Source organism: Coregonus lavaretus (genome assembly GCF_964263955.1).
Source record: "Coregonus lavaretus genome assembly, contig: SUPER_35_unloc_2, whole genome shotgun sequence".
Taxonomy (NCBI): Eukaryota; Metazoa; Chordata; class Actinopteri; order Salmoniformes; family Salmonidae; genus Coregonus; species Coregonus lavaretus.
The window spans coordinates 2,531,413-2,555,221 of NW_028167180.1; the positions used below are offsets into that span (position 1 = coordinate 2,531,413).

The 23,809-nt window shown below is 44.6% G+C and overlaps 2 protein-coding genes across 2 annotated transcripts; one reads left to right on the forward strand and one right to left on the reverse strand.

Annotated features, from left to right (window-relative positions):
* The first annotated feature begins 2,432 nt into the window (after positions 1 to 2,432).
* On the forward strand, positions 2,433 to 9,833 carry LOC311110155 (uncharacterized protein). The gene is made up of 4 exons (XM_084188710.1): positions 2,433 to 3,119; positions 6,758 to 6,894; positions 7,073 to 7,169; positions 7,602 to 9,833. The coding sequence occupies exons 1-4, from the start codon at positions 2,837 to 2,839 to the stop codon at positions 8,828 to 8,830; spliced, it is 1,746 nt and encodes a 581-aa protein (XP_084044836.1). The 5' UTR covers positions 2,433 to 2,836; the 3' UTR covers positions 8,831 to 9,833.
* A 3,243-nt stretch (positions 9,834 to 13,076) lies between these two features.
* Positions 13,077 to 18,500, reverse strand: LOC311110150 (uncharacterized protein). Its single transcript, XM_084188705.1, has 4 exons — positions 18,167 to 18,500; positions 17,582 to 17,724; positions 17,187 to 17,298; positions 13,077 to 16,981 (listed from the first exon to the last, which is right to left on the reverse strand). Exons 1-4 carry the CDS (start codon positions 18,456 to 18,458, stop codon positions 14,343 to 14,345), a joined length of 3,186 nt encoding a protein of 1,061 aa, XP_084044831.1. The 5' UTR covers positions 18,459 to 18,500; the 3' UTR covers positions 13,077 to 14,342.
* Positions 18,501 to 23,809: the final 5,309 nt, after the last annotated feature.

A 23,809-nucleotide genomic window follows, 5' to 3' on the forward strand; every position in this document is an offset into this window, starting at 1 on the left:
ACAGATAATACTAAGAGACAGCAACAGATAATACTAAGAGACAGCAACAGATACTACTAAGAGACAGCAACATATAATACTAAGAGCAACAGAAGAGGGCTGACAAGAGAGACAGCAACAGATAATACTAAGAGACAGCAACAGATTATACTAAGAGACAGCAACAGATTATACTAAGAGACAGCAACAGATTATGCTAAAATCAACAGAAGAGGGTAGACAAGAGAGACAGCAACATATAATACTAAGATCAACAGAAGAGGGTAGACAAGAGAGACAGCAACAGCTGACACAGAGAAGGGGATGGAGAGAGGTAGAGGAGGGGTGAGCACAGTAGACTGTATCACTCAAAGCTTACTGTGGTGTCTCTGAGTGAGTGAGTGAGTGAGTGAGTGAGTGAGTGAGTGAGTGAGTGAGTGAGTGAGTGAGTGAGTGAGTGTGAGAGTGAGAGAGAGAGTGTGTGTTTGGGTACTGTGGGATCCTTTAATCAGTTTCGTCAAAGAATCCTCCATTTGCAGCAATTATAGCCTTGCAGACTTTTGGCATTCTAGTTGTCAATTTGTTGAGGTAATCTGAAGAGATTTCACCCCATGCTTCCTGAAGCACCTCCCACAAGTTGGATTGGCTTGATGGGCACTTCTTACGTACCATATGGTCAAGCTGCTCCCAGAACAGCTCAATAGGGTTGAGATACGGTGACTGTGCTGGCCACTCCATTATAGACAGAATATCAGCTGACTGTTTCTACCCTAAATAGTTCTTGCATAGTTTGGAGCTGTGCTTTGGGTCATTGTCCTGTTGTAGGAGGAATTTGGCTCCAATCAAGCGCCGTCCACAGGGTATGGCATGGCGTTGCAAAATGGAGGGATAGCCTTCCTTCTTCAAGATCCCTTTTACCCTGTACAAATCTCCCACTTTACCACCACCAAAGCACCCCCAGACCATCACATTGCATCCACCATGCTTGACAGATGGCATCAAGCACTCCGCCAGCATCTTTTCATTTGGTCTGCGTCTCACAAATGTTCCTCTTTGTGATCCGAAAACCTCAAACTTCGATTCGTCTGTCCATAACACTTTTTTCCAATCTTCCTCTGTCCAGTGTCTGTGTTCTTTTGCCCATCTTAATCTTTTAGTTTTATTGGCCAGTCTGAGATATGGCTTTTTCTTTGCAACTCTGCATAGAAGGTCAGCATCCCGGAGTGGCCTCTTCACTGTTGACGTTGTGACTGGTGTTTTGTGGGTACTATTTAGTTGAGCACCTGTGATGCGTCTGTTACTCACACTAGACACTCTATTGTATTTGTCCTCTTGCTCAGTTGTGCACTGGGGCCTCCCACTCCTCTTTCTATTCTGGTTAGAGCCAGTTTGTGCTATTATATGAAGGGAGTAGTACACAGCGTTGTACGAGATCTTCAGTTTCTTGGCAATTTCTCGCATGGAATAGCCTTCATTTCTCAGAACAAGAATAGACTGACAGAGTTTCAGAAGAAAGTTATTTGTTTCTGGCCATTTTGAGCCTGTAATCGAACCCACAATTTCTGATGCTCCAGATACTCAACTAGTCTCAAGAAGGCTAGTTGTATTGCTTCTTTAATCAGCACAACAGTTTTCAGCTGTGCTAACATAATTGTAAAGGGTTTTCTAATGATCAATTAGCCTTTTAAAATGATTAGCTTGGAATAGCAAACACAACGTGCCATTGGAACACAGGACTGATGGTTGCTGATAATGGGCCTCTGTACGCCTATGTAGATATTCCATTAAAAATCAGCCGTTTCCAGCTACAATAGCCATTTACAACATTAACAATGTCTACACTGTATTTCTGATCAATTTTATGTTATCTTAATGGACAAAAAAATTGCTTTTCTTTCGAAAACAAGGACATTTCTTAGTGACCCCAAACTTTTGTTACAGAGTAGAGATTGTTCCAGATTAGAGAGACCCACAGTACTAACTGTATTCGAATACTGGCAGTGTCTGCTGTGGCAGGTGGGAAGGTGACATTACTTTTTTTTTTTGCAGGTGGAGGATGCACCCGGACCCCCTTACTGGCTTTGGGCTATGCCCCAAATGTCTTCAATCCCTAAAAAAGCCCCGGGTGTGACAAATATATTTTGATATGTTGGCAACAGACATCTTCAACCCACACTTTCATATGAATCTACAATCGATTATTATTTCCAAAATAATGTACAGGATTGATCAGAATTGGCCTATGTTGGTGACATGACTTCTTCTTCCTTTATGGATTAGGAGTACAGTGCTTTGTGTGATGTACTGAGTGGTGTGCGGGATAAATTGCTTCCGTGTACATTTCCTGTAAATTTATAAGCAATAAATGTCGTCTTTTTGCTCCAGTAAGGGAACGTTCGATGTAGATTGTCCCACTACTCGACCCGTTGGTTTGTTTCCGGAAGTTCCATTGTTTTTGTGGACAGTTTTTGTGTTGACTTGCTTGCAAAGTAAGTACGGAGCCAACTACCATAGCCTTGCTTTCTCTCACCGAGCCAACTACCATAGCCTTGCTTTCTCTCAATACCTCTGGTATTTATATTTATTCGAATACTCTCATATACAGTAAATGCTATATCTTATATCGCGAAATGATAAAAAAATGCATTAGGTAGAGACCACAACTTCCAACAGAAGTACTGTCAGTATCTAGCCTGCTAACACAGACAACAGTGGTTTAGTTACCAGTATCTTTGCTGCTAACGTTAGCTAGCTAGCTTTCTATCCTTTTGATAGACTGGATCGTAACACTGACCCACCTGAACAAAAGTAGCTAAACGTTACGATCTCTTAACTAGCTACTCGTAGACAGTTTGCCATGATGTCCGCAACCATCATAACTTTCCAGTCTCAGCTCTCCGGAGTCATGGAGACGGTCCTTAAGTCAGCCATGTACGAGATCACCAGGCTGGTGGAGGACAGTTTCCTGGAGGAGGTGTCCCGGAGCCGGGAGCAGATCGAGTCGCTGAAGAAGCGGCTGCAGTGGTCAGAGAACAGACTCCGGGAGAGGGACAGAGAGGGAGGCCAGAGGGGGAAGTGTGCGGACTTTGGGAGCGCTGGCGAGGAAGGTGAAGAGAGAAACTCTGGAACTTCACAGACTGGTGAGGAGAGAGACATCTAAAGACAAATACATATATATATACAGTTGAAGTCGGAAGTTTACATACACCTTAGCCAAATACATTTCAACTCCGTTTTTTACAATTCCTGACATTTAATCCTAGTAAAAATTCCCTGTCTTAGGTCAGTTAGGATCACCACTTTATTTTAAGAATGTGAAATGTCAGAATAATAGTAGAGAGAATTATTTATTTCAGCTTTTATTTCTTTCATCACATTCCCAGTGGGTCAGAAGTTTACATACAGTCAATTAGTATTTGGTAGCATTGCCTTTAAATTGTTTAACTTGGGTCAAACATTTCGGGTAGCCTTCCACAAGCTTCCCACAATAAGTTGGGTGAATTTTGGCCCATTCCTCTTGACAGAGCTGGTGTAGCTGAGTCAGGTTTGTAGACCTCTTTGATCGCACACGCTTTTTCAGTTATGCCAACAAATGTTCTATAGGTTTGAGGTCAGGGCTTTGTGATGGCCACTCCAATACCTTGACTTTGTTGTCCTTAAACCATTTTGCCACAACTTTGGAAGTATGCTTGGGGTCATTGTCCATTTGGAAGACCCATTTGCGACCAAGCTTTAACTTCCTGACTGATGTCTTGAGATGTTGCTTCAATAATTTTCCTTCCTCATGACGCCATCTATTTTGTGAAGTGCACCAGTCCCTCCTGCAGTAAAGCACCCCCACAGCATGATAATAATAATAATAATAATAATAATAATAATAATATAATATGCCATTTAGCAGACGCTTTTATCCAAAGCGACTTACAGTAATGCGTGCATACATAATTTTTTGTGTATGGGTGGTCCCGGGGATCGAACCCACTACTTTGGCGTTACAAGCGCCGTGCTCTACCAGCTGAGCAGAGGACCACCATGATGCTGCCACCCCCGTGCTTCATGGTTGGGATGGTGTTCTTCAGCTTGCAAGCGTCCCCCTTTTTCCTCCAAACATAACGATGGTCATTATGGCCAAACAGTTTTATTTTTGTTTCATCAGACCAGAGGACATTTCTCCAAAAAGTACGATCTTTGTCCCTATGTGCAGTTGCAAACCGTAGTATGGCTTTTTTATGGCGGTTTTGGAGCAGTGGCTTCTTCCTTGCTGAGCGGCCTTTTAGGTTATGTCGATATAGGACTCGTTTTACTGTGGATATAGATACATTTGTACCTGTTTCCTCCAGCATCTTCACAAGGTCCTTTGCTGTTGTTCTGGGATTGATTTGCACTTTGCACCAAAGTACGTTCATCTCTAGGAGACAGAACGCGTCTCCTTCCTGAGTGGTATGACGGCTGCGTGGTCCCATGGTGTTTATACTTGCGTACTATTGTTTATACAGATGAATGTGGTACCTTCAGGCATTTGGAAATTGCTCCCAAGGATGAACCAGACTTGTGTAGGTCAACAATTTTTTTTGGCTGATTTCTTTTGATTTTCCCATGATGTCAAGCAAAGAGGCACTGAGTTTGAAGGTAGGCCTTGAAATACATCCACAGGTACACCTCCAATTGACTTAAATTATGTCAATTAGCCTATCAGAAGCTTCTAAAGCCATTACATCATTTTCTGGAATTTTCCAAGCTGTTTAAAGGCACAGTCAACTTAGTGTATGTAAACTTCTGACCCACTGGAATTGTGATACAGTGAATTATAAGTGAAATAATCTGTCTGTAAATAGTTGTTGGAAAAATGACTTGTGTCATGCAAAAAGTAAATGTCCTAACCGACTTGCCAAAACTATAGTTTATTAACAAGACATTTGTGGAGTGGTTGAAAAACTTGTTTTAATGACTCCAACCTAAGTGTATGTAAACGTCTGACTTCAACTGTACACTACCAGTCAAAAGTTTGGACACACCTACTCATTCCAGGGTTTTTCTTCATTTGTACTATTTTCTACATTGTAGAATAATAGTGAAGACATCAAAACTATGAAATAACACTTATGGAATCATGTAGTAACCAAACAAGTGTTAAACAAATGAAAATATATTTTATATTTGAGATTCTTCAAAGTAGCCACCCTTTGCCTTGATGACAGCTTTGCACACTTGGCATTCTCTCAACCAGTTTCATGAGGTAGTCACCTGGAATGCATTTCAATTAACAGGTGTGCCTTGTTAATTTGTGGAATTTCTTTCCTTAATGCGTTTGAGCCAATCAGTTGTGTTGTGACAAGGTAGGGGTGTATACAGAAGATAGCCCTATTTGGTAAATGACCAAGTCCATATTATGGAGAGAATATTATGGAGAGAACAGCTCAAATAAGCAAAGAGAAACGACGGTCCATCATTACTTTAAGACTTGAAGGTCAGTCAATACGGAACATTTCAAGAACTTTGAAAGTTTCTTCAAGTGCAGTCGCAAAAACCATCAAGAGCTATGATGAAACTGGCTCTCATGAGGACCGCCACAGGAAAGGAAGACCCAGAGTTTCCTCTGCTGCAGAAGATAAGTACATTAGAGTTAACTGCACCTCAGATTGCAGCCCAAATAAATGCTTCACAGAGTTCAAGTAACAGACATCTCAACATCAACTGTTCAGAAGAGACTGTGTGAATCAGGCCTTCATGGTCGAATTGCTGAAAAGAAACCACTACTAAAGGACACCAATAATAAGAAGAGACTTGCTTGGGCCAAGAAACACAAGCAATGGACATTAGACCGGTAGAAATCTGTCCTTTAGTCTGATGAGTCCAAATTTCAGATTTTTGGGTCCAACCGCCGTGTCTTTATGAGATACAGAGTAGGTGAACGGATGATCTCCCACCGTGAAGCATGGAGGAGGAGGTGTGATGGTGTGGGGGTGCTTTGCTGGTGACACTGTCAGTGATTTATCTAGAATTCAAGGCACACTTAACCAGCATGGCTACCACAGCATTCTGCAGCGATATGCCATCCCATCTGGTTTGCGCTTAGTGGAACTATCATTTGTTTTTCAACAGGACAATGACCCAGAACATACCTCCAGGCTGTGTAAGGGCTATTTGACCAAGAAGGAGAGTGATGGAGTGCTGCATCAGATGACCTGGCCTCCACAATCACCCGACCTCAACCCAGTTGAGATGGTTTGGGATAAGTTGGACCGCAGAGTGAAGGAAAAGCAGCCAACAAGTGCTCATCATATGTGGGAACTCCTTCAAGACTGTTGGAAAAGCATTCCTAATGAAGCTGGTTGAGAGAATCCCAAGAGTGTGCAAAGCTGTTATCAAGGCAAAGGGTGGCTACTTTGAAAAATATAAAATATATTTTGATTTGTTTAACACTTTCTTTGGTTACTACATGTTATTTTATAGTTTTGATGTTTTCACTATTATCCTACAATGTAGAAAATAGTAAAAATGAAGAAAAAACCTTGAATGAGTAGGCGTGTCCAAACTTTTGACTGGTACTGTATACATGGAGGAATCACTCTGAAGTGCGGCTGCTGTAATGTGTACCTTTCATACTGGTAATCACTGATCAGACAGTAGTGGTTTAAGAAAAGAGTTGAAGTCATGGTGGCATCTTATTAAGATGTTTTCTTTCCTTCATCTGAGTCGAGACTCCATCATCCACAATGTTACTTTAGCCTTTCCTTTTACTCCAAATATAATGTTCTCTTTGTTTACCTGTGGCCAGGTGCAGAGAGGGGGTGTGGCCTGAAGCAGGAGAAGGTACCAGGGGAGGAGTGGAGCAGCTGTGGGGGTGTGGCCGGGGAAACAACCTCACATGATCTGGAGGAGGTAGAGTCCACCAGCACTAGGAGAACCTCTGAGGTAGGTAGGGGGCTGACTAAACACCAGTGTTACAGAAAGTTAGTTTAGAACTATATTGTCCAGAACAGATTAGAACTGATTGTCAGGAAGAATGGGGGACCGTCATTTCCGCTCTATTCAGTCACTGTCAGTTTATCCATCATTTAGTCAGAATCGACTCATTCATTTCCTCTGGCAGTCCACAGAGGTCGGAGGTCAGAAGCTGGACAGCCTGCTGAAAGAGGAGGCTCTCCACAACACTGAGCTACAGGAGAGATGGGAGTTCTGCCTGGACGGTGAGTTGAGGAGTTTACAACAAACATAACACCGACAATAGCCTACCTTTAATAGCCTACCTTTAGGTTTATGAGAATGATAAGAAGAGTAACTTATAGTATGCTGTGTCATTCCAAATGTATTCATTATTACACATGGCAAGTCATCTGGAAACTGTAAGTACACATTTAGCTTTACAGTTATAGTTTCTACTATTTTCAATGCCTTAAATCATGTGTCAGACTTGTTCCTCAGATTGTCGAGTGTCTGTGGGTTTCGCTCCTTCCTTGTACTTGATTGATGAATTAATGTCAATAATTAGTAAGGATCTCCCCTCACCTAGTTGTCTAGGTCTTAATTGAAAGGAAAAAACTAAAACCAGCAGACACTAGGCCCTCTATGGAATGAGTTTGACACCCCTGCCTTAAACATTAATGCCTCATGTTCTTCAGAGGCCAATGGTTCGGACGTCTCGGGGCCCAGTAAGAGTTTCAGTGAGCAGGAGCTGCAGCAGTGCCAGGATGACTGGGGATCTGGTCTAGACCAGGGGCCTGAACCACCGGGCCCAGAGGGAGACCCAGGGGACCCCACTGACCCTCTCTACCGCCCTCGTTACAGCATGGAGGAACTGGGGGGCGGCTTTGAGAAGTCTGGTTACGGCGGTGGTGGTGATGGAGGCCATCGTCTAGACTTGGAAGGGCTGGATAGTCTTCCTGGTTCCTCGTCTCGTCTGGGGGCGCTGAGCTACGGAGCTGTGGGTCACTACCAGGTGGACCTGGTGGGGTCTGAGGGGGGAGACCATCACCATCGCTCCCACATGACTGGCCCCCATCAGAGCATGAGGGAGCGGATGGGGTCGCTAACGAGGTCCCCCCACCAGGAGGTGGGAGACCTGAACTGCCTGTTGATCAACGAGGAGGGGTACCTGCAGGACTCCAGTGTCTTGCACCCCAAACATGGTGTGCCGGACTTGGGTAACAGAGCCGGCCACAGGGGGCTAACCTCCATCCACTCTGGAAGCTCAGCCCACAACAACACAGAGAGCCTGTATGGTGCCGCTGATGACTTTGGACACTCTCTAAACCTCAGAGATCGTTCACAAGACAAGGTAACAGGAAGAGTGGGAGGAGGGGGGAGATGTCACGCCTGCAATCAGTGCACCATGACCTTCCCAGACTCTGGCTCCCTCAAGGCCCACAAACAAACACACAAAACAGAGAGAGGGTCGAGTACAGGGTCAGGGTCTGGGCCTCCGTACTCCTGCACCCAGTGTGGTAAAACCTTCACCCAGGCCTGCAACCTCAAGGTCCACCAGCGAGTCCACCAGGCCGAGGGACTCCACCTCTGCAGCCACTGCTGCAAAGGCTTCACCTCCTTCTCCGACCTGAAGAGGCACAAGTGCAGCCAGACGACAGACAAGCCTTACTGCTGCTCCATCTGTGGGAACAAGTTCAGTCGGCTCTGGAACCTCAAGCTGCATCAGCGCATTCACACGCAGGAGAAACCCCACCGCTGCACTATGTGCGACAAGAGCTTCACGCGGGTGGACATTTTGAAGGTACACCTGCGCATCCACACTGGGGAGAGACCGTACTGCTGTGCTGTGTGTGGACTCAACTTCAAAAGACTGGTCCATCTGAAGTCACACCAGCACAAACACAGGCCGGATTTCCAGGCCTGAGCGGTGGTCTAGAACAGTGGTTTCCAAACTGTGGGGCGTGGGGTCCCCCCCCCCAAAAAAAAAAAAAAAAGTATATATATACTCAGTCCAGCTGTAAATGTACTCTTGAAAGTTGTAATAGTAGAATGCACAAGGTGCAATTTCGAAATTGGGTTGTGCATCATCAGTTCCTCTTGTCATGTTAGTCATTGCCTACCTTAGAGAGCTATTTATAACTTGTCCGAAATGTCCAGCTCAACTAGCCCATGTCAGCTAATGTTTATTTATTTTCATACTGAACAAAAATATAAACGCAACAATTTTACTGAGTTACAGTTCATATAAGAAAATCTGTTAATCTATAGATTTCACATGACTGGGCAGGGGCACAGCCATGGGTTGGCCTGGGAGGGCATAGGCCCACCCACTGGGGAGCCAGGCCCAGCCAAACAGAATTAGTTTTTCCCCACAAAAGGGCTTTATTACAGACAGAAATACTCCTCAGTTTCAACAGCTGTCCGGGTGGCTGGTCTCCGACAACCCCGCAGGTGAAGAAGCCGGAGGTGGAAGTCCTTTGCTAGGTGCAATATGGGGCTGTGGTCAACATACTGCAAACGTTGGTATGATGTTACTTAGAACCTTCCTTTTTATTCTTCTGCAGTGACACCATAGTCTGAATATTGATATTGGTCATTCCTATGTTGAGGACGTTACCTTTATCACCGCCTCGGCTTATGGTAGAGAAATTAACATTCAATTCTCTGGCAACAGCTCTAGTGGACATTCCTGCAGTCAGCATGTCAATTGCACACTCCCTCAACTTGAGACATCTGTGGCATTGTGTGTGACAAAACGGCACATTTTAGAGTGGCCTTTTATTGTCCCCAACAGAAGGTGTACCTGTGTAATGATCATGCTGTTTAATCAGCTTCTTGATATGCCACACCTGTCAGGTGGATGGATTTACTTGGCAAAGGAGAAATGCTCACTAACAGGGATGTGTGTGTGTGTATATATATATATACAGTGGGGAGAACAAGTATTTGATACACTACTGATTTTGCAGGTTTTCCTACTTACAAAGCATGTAGAGGTCTGTAATTTTTATCGTAGGTACACTTCAACTGTGAGAGACGGAATCTAAAACAAAAATCCAGAAAATCACATTGTATGATTTTTAAGTAATTAATTTGCATTTTATTGCATGCCATAAGTATTTGATCACCTAACAACCAGTAAGAATTCCGGCTCTCACAGACCTGTTAGTTTTTCTTTAAGAAGCCCTCCTTTTCTCCACTCATTACCTGTATTAACTGCACCTGTTTGAACTCATTACCTGTATAAAAGACCTGTCCACACACTCAATCTAACAGACTCCAACCTCTCCACAATGGCCAAGACCAGAGAGCTGTGTAAGGACATCAGGGATAAAATTGTAGACCTGCACAAGGCTGGGATGGGCTACAGGACAATAGGCAAGCAGCTTGGTGAGAAGGCAACAACTGTTGGCGCCATTATTAGAAAATGGAAGAAGTTCAAGATGACGGTCAATCACTCTCGGTCTAGGGCTCCATGCAAGATCTCACCTCGTGGGGCATCAATGATCATGAGGAAGGTGAGGGATCAGCCCAGAACTACACGGCAGGACCTGGTCAATCACCTGAAGAGAGCTGGGACCACAGTCTCAAAGAAAACCATTAGTAACACACTACGCCGTCATGGATTAAAATCCTGCAGCGCACGCAAGGTCCCCCTGCTCAAGCCAGCGCATGTCCAGGCCCGTCTGAAGTTTGCCAATGACCATCTGGATGATCCAGAGGAGGAATGGGAGAAGGTCATGTGGTCTGATGAGACACAAATATAGTTTTTTGGTCTAAACTCCACTCGCCGTGTTTGGAGAAAGAAGAAGGAAGAGTACAACCCCAAGAACACCATCCCAACCGTGAAGCATGGAGGTGGAAACATCATTCTTTGGGGATGCTTTTCTGCATAGGGGACAGGACGACTGCACCGTATTGAGGGGAGGATGGATGGGGCCATGTATCGCGAGATCTTGGCCAACAACCTCCTTCCCCCAGTAAGAGCATTGAAGATGGGTCGTGGCTGGGTCTTCCAGCATGACAACGACCCGAAACACACAGCCAGGGCAACTAAGGAGTGGCTCCATAAGAAGCATCTCAAGGTCCTGGAGTGGCCTAGCCAGTCTCCAGACCTGAACCCAATAGAAGATCTTTGGAGGGAGCTGAAAGTCCGTATTGCCCAGCCACAGCCCCGAAACCTGAAGGATCTGGAGAAAGTCTGTATGGAGGAGTGGGCCAAAATCCCTGCTGCAGTGTGTGCAAACCTGGTCAAGACCTACAGGAAACGTATGATCTCTGTAATTGCAAACAAAGGTTTCTGTACCAAATAGTAAGTTCTGCTTTTCTGATGTATCAAATACTTATGTCATGCAATAAAATGCAAATTAATTACTTAAAAATCATACAATGTGATTTTCTGGATTTTTGTTTTAGATTCCGTCTCTCACAGTTGTTGTGTACCTATGATAAAAATTACAGACCTCTACATGCTTTGTAAGTAGGAAAACCTGCAAAATCGGCAGTGTATCAAATACTTGTTCTCCCCACTGTGTGTGTATATATATATATATATATATATACACACAGTGGGGGAAAAAAGTATTTAGTCAGCCACCAATTGTGCAAGTTCTCCCACTTAAAAAGATGAGAGAGGCCTGTAATTTTCATCATAGGTACACGTCAACTATGACAGACAAATTGAGGAAAAAAAATCCAGAAAATCACATTGTAGGATATTTTATGAATTTATTTGCAAATGATGGTGGAAAATAAGTATTTGGTCACCTACAAACAAGCAAGATTTCTGGCTCTCACAGACCTGTAACTTCTTCTTTAAGAGGCTCCTCTGTCCTCCACTCATTACCTGTATTAATGGCACCTGTTTGAACTTGTTATCAGTATAAAAGACACCTGTCCACAACCTCAAACAGTCACACTCCAAACTCCACTATGGCCAAGACCAAAGAGCTGTCAAAGGACACCAGAAACAAAATTGTAGACCTGCACCAGGCTGGGAAGACTGAATCTGCAATAGGTAAGCAGCTTGGTTTGAAGAAATCAACTGTGGGAGCAATTATTAGGAAATGGAAGACATACAAGACCACTGATAATCTCCCTCGATCTGGGGCTCCACGCAAGTTCTCACCCCATGGGGTCAAAATGATCACAAGAACGGTGAGCAAAAATCCCAGAACCACACGGGGGGACCTAGTGAATGACCAGCAGAGAGCTGGGACCAAAGTAACAAAGCCTACCATCAGTAACACACTATGCCGCCAGGGACTCAAATCCTGCAGTGCCAGACGTGTCCCCCTGCTTAAGCCAGTACATGTCCAGGCCCGTCTGAAGTTTGCTAGAGTGCATTTGGATGATCCAGAAGAGGATTGGGAGAATGTCATATGGTCAGATGAAACCAAAATATAACTTTTTGGTAAAAACTCAACTTGTCGTGTTTGGAGGACAAAGAATGCTGAGTTGCACCATACCTACTGTGAAGCATGGGGGTGGAAACGTCATGCTTTGGGGCTGTTTTTCTGCAAAGGGACCAGGACGACTGATCCGTGTAAAGGAAATAATGAATGGGGCCATGTATCGTGAGATTTTGAGTGAAAACCTCCTTCCATCAGCAAGGGCATTGAAGATGAAAGGTGGCTGGGTCTTTCAGCATGACAATGTTCCCAAACACACCGCCCGGGCAACGAAGGAGTGGCTTCGTAAGAAGCATTTCAAGGTCCTGGAGTGGCCTAGCCAGTCTCCAGATCTCAACCCCATAGAAAATCTTTGTAGGGAGTTGAAAGTCCGTGTTGCCCAGCGACAGCCCCAAAACATCACTGCTCTAGAGGAGATCTGCATGGAGGAATGGGCCAAAATATCAGCAACAGTGTGTGAAAACCTTGTGAAGACTTACAGAAAACGTTTGACCTGTGTCATTGCCAACAAAGGGTATATAACAAAGTATTGAGAAACTTTTGTTATTGACCAAATACTTATTTTCCACCATCATTTGCAAATAAATTCATTAAAAATCCTACTATGTGATTTTCTGGAATTTTATTTCTCATTTTGTCTGTCATAGTTGACGTGTACCTATGATGAAAATTACAGGCCTCTCTCATCTTTTTAAGTGGGAGAACTTGCACAATTGGTGGCTGACTAAATACTTTTTTCCCCCACTGTATATATAAATAATAATAATAATAATAAACAAATTTGTGTACAACATTTGAGAAAAATAAGCTTTTGGTGCGTATTGAACATTTCTGGTATCTTTTATTTCAGCTCATGAAACATGGGACCAACACTTTAAGTGTTGCATTTACATTTTTGTTCAGTATAGGTTATTTAGCCCATAGATATTGTAGAAAATGTTTTGTCACTCAAATATCACATGAATACACAGACATGGCTAAATGTATAGAATTGCAAGAAAATTTGCTTTAAAACACCAAAATTTCCTTTGCACCCCATGACAAAATCTGTAGAATTGCAGGAAATAAGCATTAAACCTGCAAAACTCTCTCCACCAACAAGAGCGGTGTGAACAGTTAGTGTCAGGAACAGTGCTAGTGCCCAGAAATAGACCTGGTGCGCACCGCGGGGTGTTCCCCAATCCTGGAAGGGGGTCGCCAAGTGAAAATGTTTGGAAACCCCATGTCTCGATTTTTATTTGACATTGAGAACAATTTTTTTGTGAGCTATTGTTTATTAATAAGGACATTGGAAAGATGAACTGTTGGAACCCTAACCATGTGTTGAATAAAAATGTATGCCTTATAGTTTCCCAAACTGGGTCCTGCCCCCCCCCACTAGCTACATTATCCACATTGATATGTTTGTAATTGTCAAAAATTGATTTGTTGTCATGTTTTGGTTGAAATGGTATAAGGTCAGTGGTGAAACGTAACAACTCGGCAAAAACAGAAATCTATTTCCCACTTGTAATTACGACTTAGAGGGTTGTTCAAGTAAAACTTCCCAGTCCAGCCCAGATTTTTACATACAAATAAAACAAAATAAAAACACATTTTTAAAGGAACTACTTAAAACCCACAGAACATAAAAAGTATGATGTGAGACGTGAACGCAGTACACCTACATTTAAACTTGTTTTTAGGCTTCTAATTTTCCTAATAAATAGAATGAATAACAAATGACAACCAGAATTTGTTTTAAAAACAACTAACCAACTCAATTCAACATTTATTTTCTTTTTTACATTTTGCTACATTCGGGGCATGATTCTTCAAAACAACAATAGCGACCTCAAATGTTTACAGAACCAAAGCGCTGATAATCAATACATCCCTGCTTCAATTAAACTAACACAGCTGGGTTTTGAATTCACAGCAAACAGAGTGAACTATTCCCTCATCACCATCTGACACCCTATTCCCTATATAGTGCTATATATTTCTAGTCCAAAGTAGTGCACTATATAGGGAATAGGGTCCCATTTAAGACTCGTCCCCTGCCCTCTTTCTGTCTTTGTGTACGGTCTTCAGGTGTTTCTTCAGATGGCCAGTCTGTTTGAAGTGCTTGCCACACTCAGAGCAGGTGTAGGGTTTCTCTCCGGTGTGGACCAGTTTGTGCCTCTTCAGATTATTGTAATCCAGAAATCCCTTCCCGCAGTACGAGCACCAGTGTCTCTTCTCCCCGTTGTGCCACCTCAGGTGAACATTCAGCTCCACACGCCTCTTGAACCGCTTCACACAGAGGGAACAGGCAAACGGTTTCTCTCCAGTATGAACGCGGAGATGGGTCTCCATGTCGCGCCGGATGACGAAGCGTTTGTCACAGATCGGGCAGACGAATGGGCGCACGCCGCTGTGGACCATCTGCTCGTGCTTGGTCAGGCCGAAGCCGTAGACGAAGGTCTTGTCACACTTCTGACACTGGTGGCCCCGCTGGTCGCCGTGGACGCGGGCGTGGCGGTTGAGGCCCTTGAGGTTGGGGAAGTCCTTGCCGCAGGCGGAGCAGGCGAACGGGCGCTTCCCCGTGTGGATGGAAGCATGGCTCTCTAAAGCGGCGGCGCTGCTCAGGACGCGACCGCAGTCTGCGCACTGGTTCTTGGCAAAACGTTTCCGTGGAGACTGGGGAGACTGTTGTAGCAGGTACGGTCCTGGCGGCGACCATGTCGGTTGTGACTTGCGATAGCGCTGCGCCTGCTGGAACGTCAGCGTGCACTGGGGGGACTTTTTGAATCCAGAGCGAGGGCTGACGGTGACAATGAAGGGGATAGGTTGAGGGGTGGAGGGAGACTGTTTCAAATTTAAAGCCGCCACGGCCGCCGAACGAGGTCTTCCGCGCCGAGGGGTGGTAGAAGTGACCTTGAACTGGTGAGGAGGGGTGGCAGGAGAAGGGTTCACGTTCGCCCCCGTAGCCTGGTGTGGGGAACCGTGAGGGCTGGTGCAACGCGGGCTGGTGCGGCGTGGGCTGAGGCTGGAGGTAGACGCAGCATGAGGGCTGGGGCTGTACGACCGGCGGCGCTGTGCGGTGGAAGGCAGAAACGGTGTCTGTGTGACCAGACCTCTAAGCTCTGACCTCTGACCTCGCTGTGATGCCTTGGTGACCTTTGACCTACTCCTCTTAGCCTGGGCTAGGGCCAAACCTCTCTGAGCCTGCACCCAGGTCATGTTTCTCTTCTTGGATTTGGACAAGCCTCCTCCTCCACCAATAGGTGACTGTCTAGTCGGGGAGGTCACATCAGTGTTAGCTCCTCCCTCTTCCTCACTGATGACTTGGTTACTACTTCCTTGTCCAGTAGACTCGTCGTCGGCCGTCACACCGTTAGCGGTGTCCTCTACTACATCCTGGTCAAGGTGTGATTCACTGGACTTTTCTCCTCCGTTCTGCATCACCTTTGAGTAGTCGTGGTCTAGAGGGGCGGTTCTATCTCCTCTGGGTTTCTTAGCAACCACGGGAGATGGCGTGCTGTCCTGTGGGCGGGGCCTCAAGCGGCGGCGGAGACCAGAAAGGATCGCTTCACGTCGACTTGACTTTCTGCCGGCGCCTAACTGGACAACAATCTCCTTTTTCTCGCCGGCGGGGGTCGTCTCCGTAGCGACAGACCTGGTTATCACAGCTTCCGTAGACATGGCAGGGAGGGGGGAAAGCCTCTCCCCCTCCTCATCTTCCTCCACCCTCGGCGGGGTGCGTACTTGGGGTACTACTGACAATTGAGCTATAAACTGTGTCTTAGACATTTGACAGGGGCCAGAGGGTGAGGATGTGGTTACAGCAGGGGCTGACGGCTGTACAGGGGCTTCATCAGATGTCTCTGGGACAGCAGGTGACTTCAGAGGTGGCACGGTGGAGGAGCGTTGCACATGCTCAGTGACCAACGACGCCTGCTTCTCAGGGGGGCCGGCAAGTTCTTCAGACAAAGTCAGCAATGGTGCGGACTGGACCGGTGTTGGCAGAGTTGCCGTGGCAACACCCGACTGCTCCAAAACTGTAGGCGGTTGCGGTTGTGTTGGTGGTGCGGCCGGTGGTCCATCGGGTACGGCTGTAGGCCTAGCTGGTTGTGTTGAGGGCACTACTATTGGACGAGCTACAGGTAGTACGTCTGTGTGAGACTGTGATGGTGGTGCTCGAGGAGGTTGGGGTGGACGAGGGGGTACGAGGCTGGGCTGTGTATCCTGAAGAGGGGTACTGGGTAACCCGGAGAGGACAGGTGGCGGGCGCTCTGACGCTGCTGCTGTCGCCGTTACGGTAGACTGGACCGCTGTGGTCGTTTGGACAGTTTCTTTTGACAGAGTAGTTACCGTGGACTGGACCATTACAGTCGACAGGACAGTTGATGTAGACTGGATAGTGGCTGGTGATTGAGGAGATGCTGTCAGGTGTAATGTTGATGGAGACTCTGCCACTGGTATTACCAGTGACTGCTGTTCTGTTCCAGGGGCTTGGTCCTGCCCTGCACTGCCCCTGGTAACCCCTCTGGTCCTGGGCTGGGATGGGCTGAGAGCCTGGGGGGCCTCCGGATCTCCCAGGAGGAGGGTCGCTGCGGCTCCTGCGGTAGGCTGGGTGGTGGGAGGCCTTTCCTGGGTGTAACGGTTGACCAGGGCCCTGACAGCTCCAGGAGGGACCAGGGCTACAGAGGGAGGGAGATTGACAGGACGGAGAAAGGTGGAGGGGATAGTGGAAAGAGGGAGACGTGGGGAGAGACAGAGAAAGAACAAAAGACAGAGAGAATAACAGTGGAGAGATTAGAGATATTAGAGTTTGTTTCTCTTCCCAATACTCTTTAATACATTGTAATAACGTGTGATTCAGAAGCAGGTCTCCCTAGTTCCTACCTCTGCCTGGTAACTCTCTGAGAGGTTGTCTACGGACCAGAGTCGGGGGCTCTCCCCCCTCCTGCTTCAGCAGTATGTACCCAGGGGAGTAGTCATCAGAATAGTCTGCCTCCTGGGGGGATGGGCACAATGGCAACAACAACAGTTTGAGTATAAAGAAGTGGATGGACAGTTTAATAGGGTCAACAAAAACTCAGACGATGGCTGTGAGGTCAATATGTATGCTTAAATACACAAGTGATACTAGGGAGCGCAGTGTGAAGGTTTTTATTTTCTCTGGGGTTGAAGGTTTTTCTTTTCTCTGGGGTCGACAACAACAGGTTGAGTATAGAGGTAGGTTAATTGGCAAGACCGCACACACAGATCTGGGACTCAGGCTAGAAGCCCAGTCTTACCCAGTCCACCTCCTGTTTGATCAGTACAAAGGCCATCTGTGGGTTGCCCTCCTCATCATAGGCCCCATGGTGCAGCCCTGTCCCCTGGTCCTCTGAGCGCAGGTGCTGCTCCCCAGCCCGCGGCAAAGCTTGCACTGTCAGAACTGGAAATACCAAATTAGCAGAGACAGTGGTTAGGAGATAAGGCAACCTAGAAATTTAGAGTTTAAGATTACAAACCAGCTGATGACATGACAGAACAACATCCCGTGTTGCAACGTGCTTAGCATTATTAAGGTTATCAGAATGCAAGAATGCATAATATAGGCTACACCTCTCAAACATGTTCTGTTTAATATTGTAGTCTATACAAACTGTGAGTCTTCATATGTTCAGCTAAATAGCTAGCTATCAGAATGTGTGATCACTTTAACGTAGCTTAGCTAGCTTGTCCAGGGGTGTATTCATTCCACCGATTCTGTTGCAAAACGTTTCTTAAAAGGGAGCAAACGAAACGGGAGGGACCTACCTGAATTTGTACAATAGAAACTCATTTTAAACTCAAAACGAAAACTGGTGGAACGAATAAAACCGTTTTCTACTCACCACATTGAACGCCAATGTCACGTTTGCCGATATGTGAGGTTGTTTGACTAGAACCAGTCTCCGCGGTTTGGCTTTCACTTTCACCAGTCGATTTCTTCGCATTTTCAGGGGATCGAAGACTCGATTTGAGGTCCTCGTTCTCTTCTTTTATTCTGGATATTTCAGCTCGCAGTTCCTCAATAGTTGTTTCGAAAAGTGTCGTTGTCTCAATGACTGCTGTCTTCAGCACCTTCTCCATAACAGAGGCGAACTGGGTTTGAAAACCGTCTTTCGCCATGTTAGCGGCGGCCATCTTCAACTCTCACACACACATAAAAATGTATTCTTCTTCTATGGTAAATTAGTGATCGCACAATTTATTGTGCATCCTGCCACCTACTGTGCGGGATGGAAACAGGATTCCCCAAAAGCGTAACAAACTACTAAACATAAAAAATTATAATAAAGATGTGAAATCCTTAAGCCAAAAAAACTTTTCTGCAGCAGCCACAATAATGTCCAGTTTCTTAGACTTCTCTGAGACTTTAGGGTACGGTTTATAACTGGCAATGAAGCCACAAAATCAACCCTTTTAACACAGTATCTTTTGACTGGCAGCAAACATTTACTATGTGCTGTGGGGCATCCACTACCATATCTCCACTAGCATCAGTTGTTCTCAATTATTTTAATCGCCTTCGCATAGGAGATTCGATTGATTGCTCTAACTTTTGCCACCTCAATCTCGTTCACCCTTACCACAATTGCAACACCGTCGTCCTTCTACACACCGTTGAAACATGGCCAAATCCTTTACAATTCTTAGACTGCAGTGGTTTGGGGACGAAAGCTCTTACAGCGCATCTTACATAACCAAGCTTCACATGTGTAGGTGTAGGTGCTCTTTATCAAAAAACAACAGGACCGACAGACTTTATAATTCACCCAGCAGGTCAGATGCTGGGCACCAACCACACCAGGAATTCTATTCAGCCTGAACATCTGTCGTCATCGCTGAGATGACTCCTTTGGGGTGTGGTCTACTCCGAAGGTTAAAGCACAAAATGTATGTTGTCCGGATTCATTTGAGGCCCACTGCAATCGTCTTCTGTACTTCATAAATACAGTTAATCAAAATAAGACCACTCCTGGTCACTCTGACAGACTCCACTTTTCCCAGCGCACAGGCCTACTTCACCATTTTTTACACCTCAAACGGGTCTCCCACATATGCATCCTTACTCAACACACACATCTCAACAAGAAGCTAGTTACCACAGCCACACTCAGAAACCCCGCCTATTTCTACTATTTATCTTATTAACATTTTATTTTAAACCTAACCTTAACCCTAACCTCAACCACACTGCTTATATTATGCCTAACCCTAACCTTAAATTAACTAGTGAAAACCGAAGCCATTTTGATCAATCCTGTTCATTATATTCGAAATAATATTATAGTTACCACAGCCACAAAGTCAGAAGGCCCGCCTACTGATGACGCGTATTCTGGTTCGCGGGAAACGACTCATTTTCGAAATAGAAAATCTCGAGTTCAAGTTTGAGGACCAAATAATAACTAAATACATTCGGGAACAAGAATCGGCAACATTTGCTACTCTCATCTAAAATGAGCTAGCTAGCTAGCATAAGGGATTCCATTCCATGCACAGAGGAGTTATTCTATTTGATAGAGCAACGTTGTTAGTTTCATTCTTATAGCAAAATATCATATTCTTGACCTTCAACAGATGCACAGCCTTTGGCAGGGGAAAAAAACTCAGTTGGGAGTATAAAAGTCTCCCATTCAATGGTGTTCCGTTTCAAGATGTGGCCACAAAAGACGTCTGAATGGCACCAGGTGAAAGACAGACAAACTAAAGCCAAAGAGAAATATGCTGCTGAAATGGCAGTAAGTTCAAAGACAGATCATTCTAATTTATACCATACACTTTTACAACATTAATTTCATTTTAATAATGTTGAATTACTAACTAGCAATGGAATGTTCCTCAATAAAATTGAAGATGGGACTTTAAACGGGTGTCCTAACTCTGTGGTCGCTAAAGATCCAATGGCACTTATTGCAAGGGTACGTCATGATGAGTACCATTGTAGGTGTAATGTGTTTATCAAACTTTATTCCTATCAGGACCATGTATGTAAAGTGTATGAATAATGTATATTTAACAAAATATCTGTAAAAAACTAAAATAAAAAACGAATGTAAAGCAGTTAATTTTGTCCTCCGAAGAGGGAGGTGGATGGGCCAATAAAATAAATAAAATTACAAGTATGTAGGTTAGGATGGTGAGTTTCCCCTTAAACTGTAAAGAGCTTTGTGTGTCTAGAAAAGTGCTATGTAAGCCCAATCAATTATTATTATAATTAAATGTTTTGCCATCTTCGGTAGCTTGAAGACCATGCCTTTCTCAAAAGATGTAAACTGGTACAAAATATCAAAAAAAGGTGGACTGCAAGGCTGTGATACGTAAATAAATAAATTACTATAGTAAGTGCCTATGTGCCAAATACAGTCACAGGGTTAAAGTGTTCATCTTAAATCTGCCATAAATCTGCCAATTTCAAACATTTACATTTATCTGAGCATTTCTGTGAAACTGTGTACGTTTTACTTGTGGATTACGTGTGGGCTAAAAAAAGATGTGTCCATTTGTTTGTCTACATGCCATTTTAAAAACAATGCAGATAATGCAGTAACCCTATTTTGGGTTAAAACACGCCACTATGAGTTAGGGCGAACGTTATGAGCTTGCTTGCAAGCTGAGTTTGAATAAGACATCCAATTACCACGTTGCATTTAGAAAGGTTGGTTTTATTATAGCTAATAAATAACAAAATCATTGATGGATCGATAGTGATGACACAGGCCGGTTCGCATGTGTCATCACACTCCCTCATCTGATTGGTCGAGTAGGCGGGCCTTCTGACTTCGTGGCTGTGGTAACTAGTGACAACCAAAAGTATTCATCCCCCTTGGCGTTTTACCTACTTTGTTGCATTACAACCTGTAATTTAAATGGACTTTTATTTGGATTTCATGTAATGGACATACACAAAATAGTCCATATTGTTGAAGTGAAATGAAAAACATAACTTGTTTCAAAAAAATTCTAAAAAATAAATAACGGAAAAGTGGTGCATGCATATGTATTCACCCCCTTTGCTATGAAGCCCCTAAATAAGATCTGGTACAACCAATTACCTTCAGAAGTCACATAATTAGTTAGATTGCACACAGGTGGACTTTATTTAAGTGTCACATGATCTCAGTATATATACACCTGTTCTGAAAAGCCCCAGAGTCTGCAACACCAAGGGGCACCACCAAGCAAGCGGCACCATGAAGACCAAGGAGCTCTCCAAACAGGTCAGGGACAAAGTTGTGGTGAAGTACAGATCAGGGTTGGGTTATAAAAAAAATATCAGAAACTTTGAACATCCCACAGAGCACCATTAAATCCATTATTAAAAAATGGAAAGAATATGGCATCACAACAAACCTGCCAAGAGAGGGCCACCCACCAAAACTTACAGACCAGGCATGGAGGGCATTAATCAGAGAGGCAACAAAGAGACCAAAGATAACCCTGAAAGAGCTGCAAAGCTCCACAGCAGAGATTGGAGTATCTGTCCATAGGACCACATTAAACAGTACACTCCACAGAGCTGGGCTTTACAGAAGAGTGGCCAGAAAAAAGCCATCGCTTAAAGTAAAAAATAAGCAAACATGTTTAGTGTTCGCCAAAAGGCATGTGGGAGACTCCCCAAACATATGGAAGAAGGTACTCTGGTCAGATGTGACTAAAATTGAGCTTTTTGGCCATCAAGGAAATCACCATGTCTGGCGCAAACCCAACACCTCTCATCACCCCGAGAACACCATCCCCATACTGAAGCATGGTGGTGGCAGCATCATGCTGTGGGGATGTTTTTCCATCGGCAGGGACTGGGAAACTGGTCAGAATTGAAGGAATGATGGATGGCGCTAAATACAGGGAAATTCTTCCAGAGATTTGAGACTGGGATGGAGGTTCACCTTCCAGCAGGACGATGACCCTAAGCATACTGCTAAAGCAACAATCGAGTGGTTTATGGGGAAACATTTAAATGTCTTGGAATGGCCTAGTCAAAGCCCAGACCTCAATCCAATTGAGAATCTGTGATATGACTTAAAGATTGCTGTACACCAGCGGAACCCATCCAACTTGAAGGAGCTGGAGCAGTTTGCCTTGAATAATGTGCAAAAATGGCTAGATGTGCCAAGCTTATAGAAAGATACCCCAAGAGACTTGTAGCTGTAATTGCTGCAAAAGGTGACTCTACAAAGTATTGACTTTGGGGGGTTGAATAGTTATGCACGCTCAAGTTGTGTTTTTTTGTCTTATTTCCTGTTTGTTTCACAATAAAACATATTTTTCATCTTCAAAGTGGTAGGCATGTTGTGTAAATCAAATGATACAACCCCCCAAAAAATCCATTTTGAATTCCAGGTTGTAAGGCAACAAAATAGAAAAAATGCCAAGGGGGCTGAATACCTTCGCAAGCCACTGTATGTCACGGTTGTGCTGTATGGATTGGTGGCCCTGTGAGATCAACGTGCATGGTGAGGAAATGTTTCAGAAAGGTGTTGCTAGTTAAATCAAATGTTTTTTGTAAAATCAAATCAAATTGTATTCCTCACATGCACCGTAAACAACAGGTGTAGCCTTACAGTGACTTGCATTCTTACGGGCCGTTCCCAACAACACAGAGAGAAAGAAAATAGAGAAATAATAGAAAAGTAAAACACATTAATAAAAGTAATAATAGATACACAATGAGTAACGATAACTTGGCTATAAACAGGGGGTACCATTCCAGTACCAAGTTGATGTGCAGGTATATGAAGTAGTTGAGGTAGATATGTACAGGAATAAAGTGATTTAACAGGACAGAAAATAAAACAGTAGCAGCGTATGTGATGAGTCAAAGTTAGTGCAAAAAGGGTCAATGCAGATAGTCTGGGTAGCTATTTGGTTAACTTAACTATTTAACACTTTTATGGCTTGTGGGGTAGAAGCTGATGCATTGGTACAGCTTGCCATGCTGTAGCAGAAATTACAGTCTAAATGACTTGGGTGGCTGGAGTCTTTAACAATTTTTAGGGCCTTCCTCTGACACTGCCTGGTATAGATGTCTTGGATGGCAGGGAACTCGGCCCCAGTGACATACTGGGAAGTACACACTACCCGCTGTAGCGCTTTGTGGTTGGATGTCAAGCAGTTGCCATACCAAGTGGCGATGCTGCCAGTCAAGGTGCTCTCAATGGTGCAGCTGTAGAACGTCCTGAGGGGGAAGAGATGTTGTCATGCCCTCTTCACGACTGTGTTGGTGTGTGTGGACCATGAAACATCCTTAGTGATGTGGACACCGAAGAACTTGAAGCTCTCGACACGGTCAACTACAGCCCCGTCGATGTGGATGGGGGCATGCTCGGCCCTCCATTTCCTGTAGTCCACGATCAGCTCCTTTGTCTTGCTGAGATGTTGTTTTCTTGGGACCACACTGCCAGGTCTCTGACCTCCTCCCTATACGCTGTCTCATCCTCGTCGTAGAGTCGTGTGCGGCCACACAGTCGTGGGTGAACAGGGAGTACAGG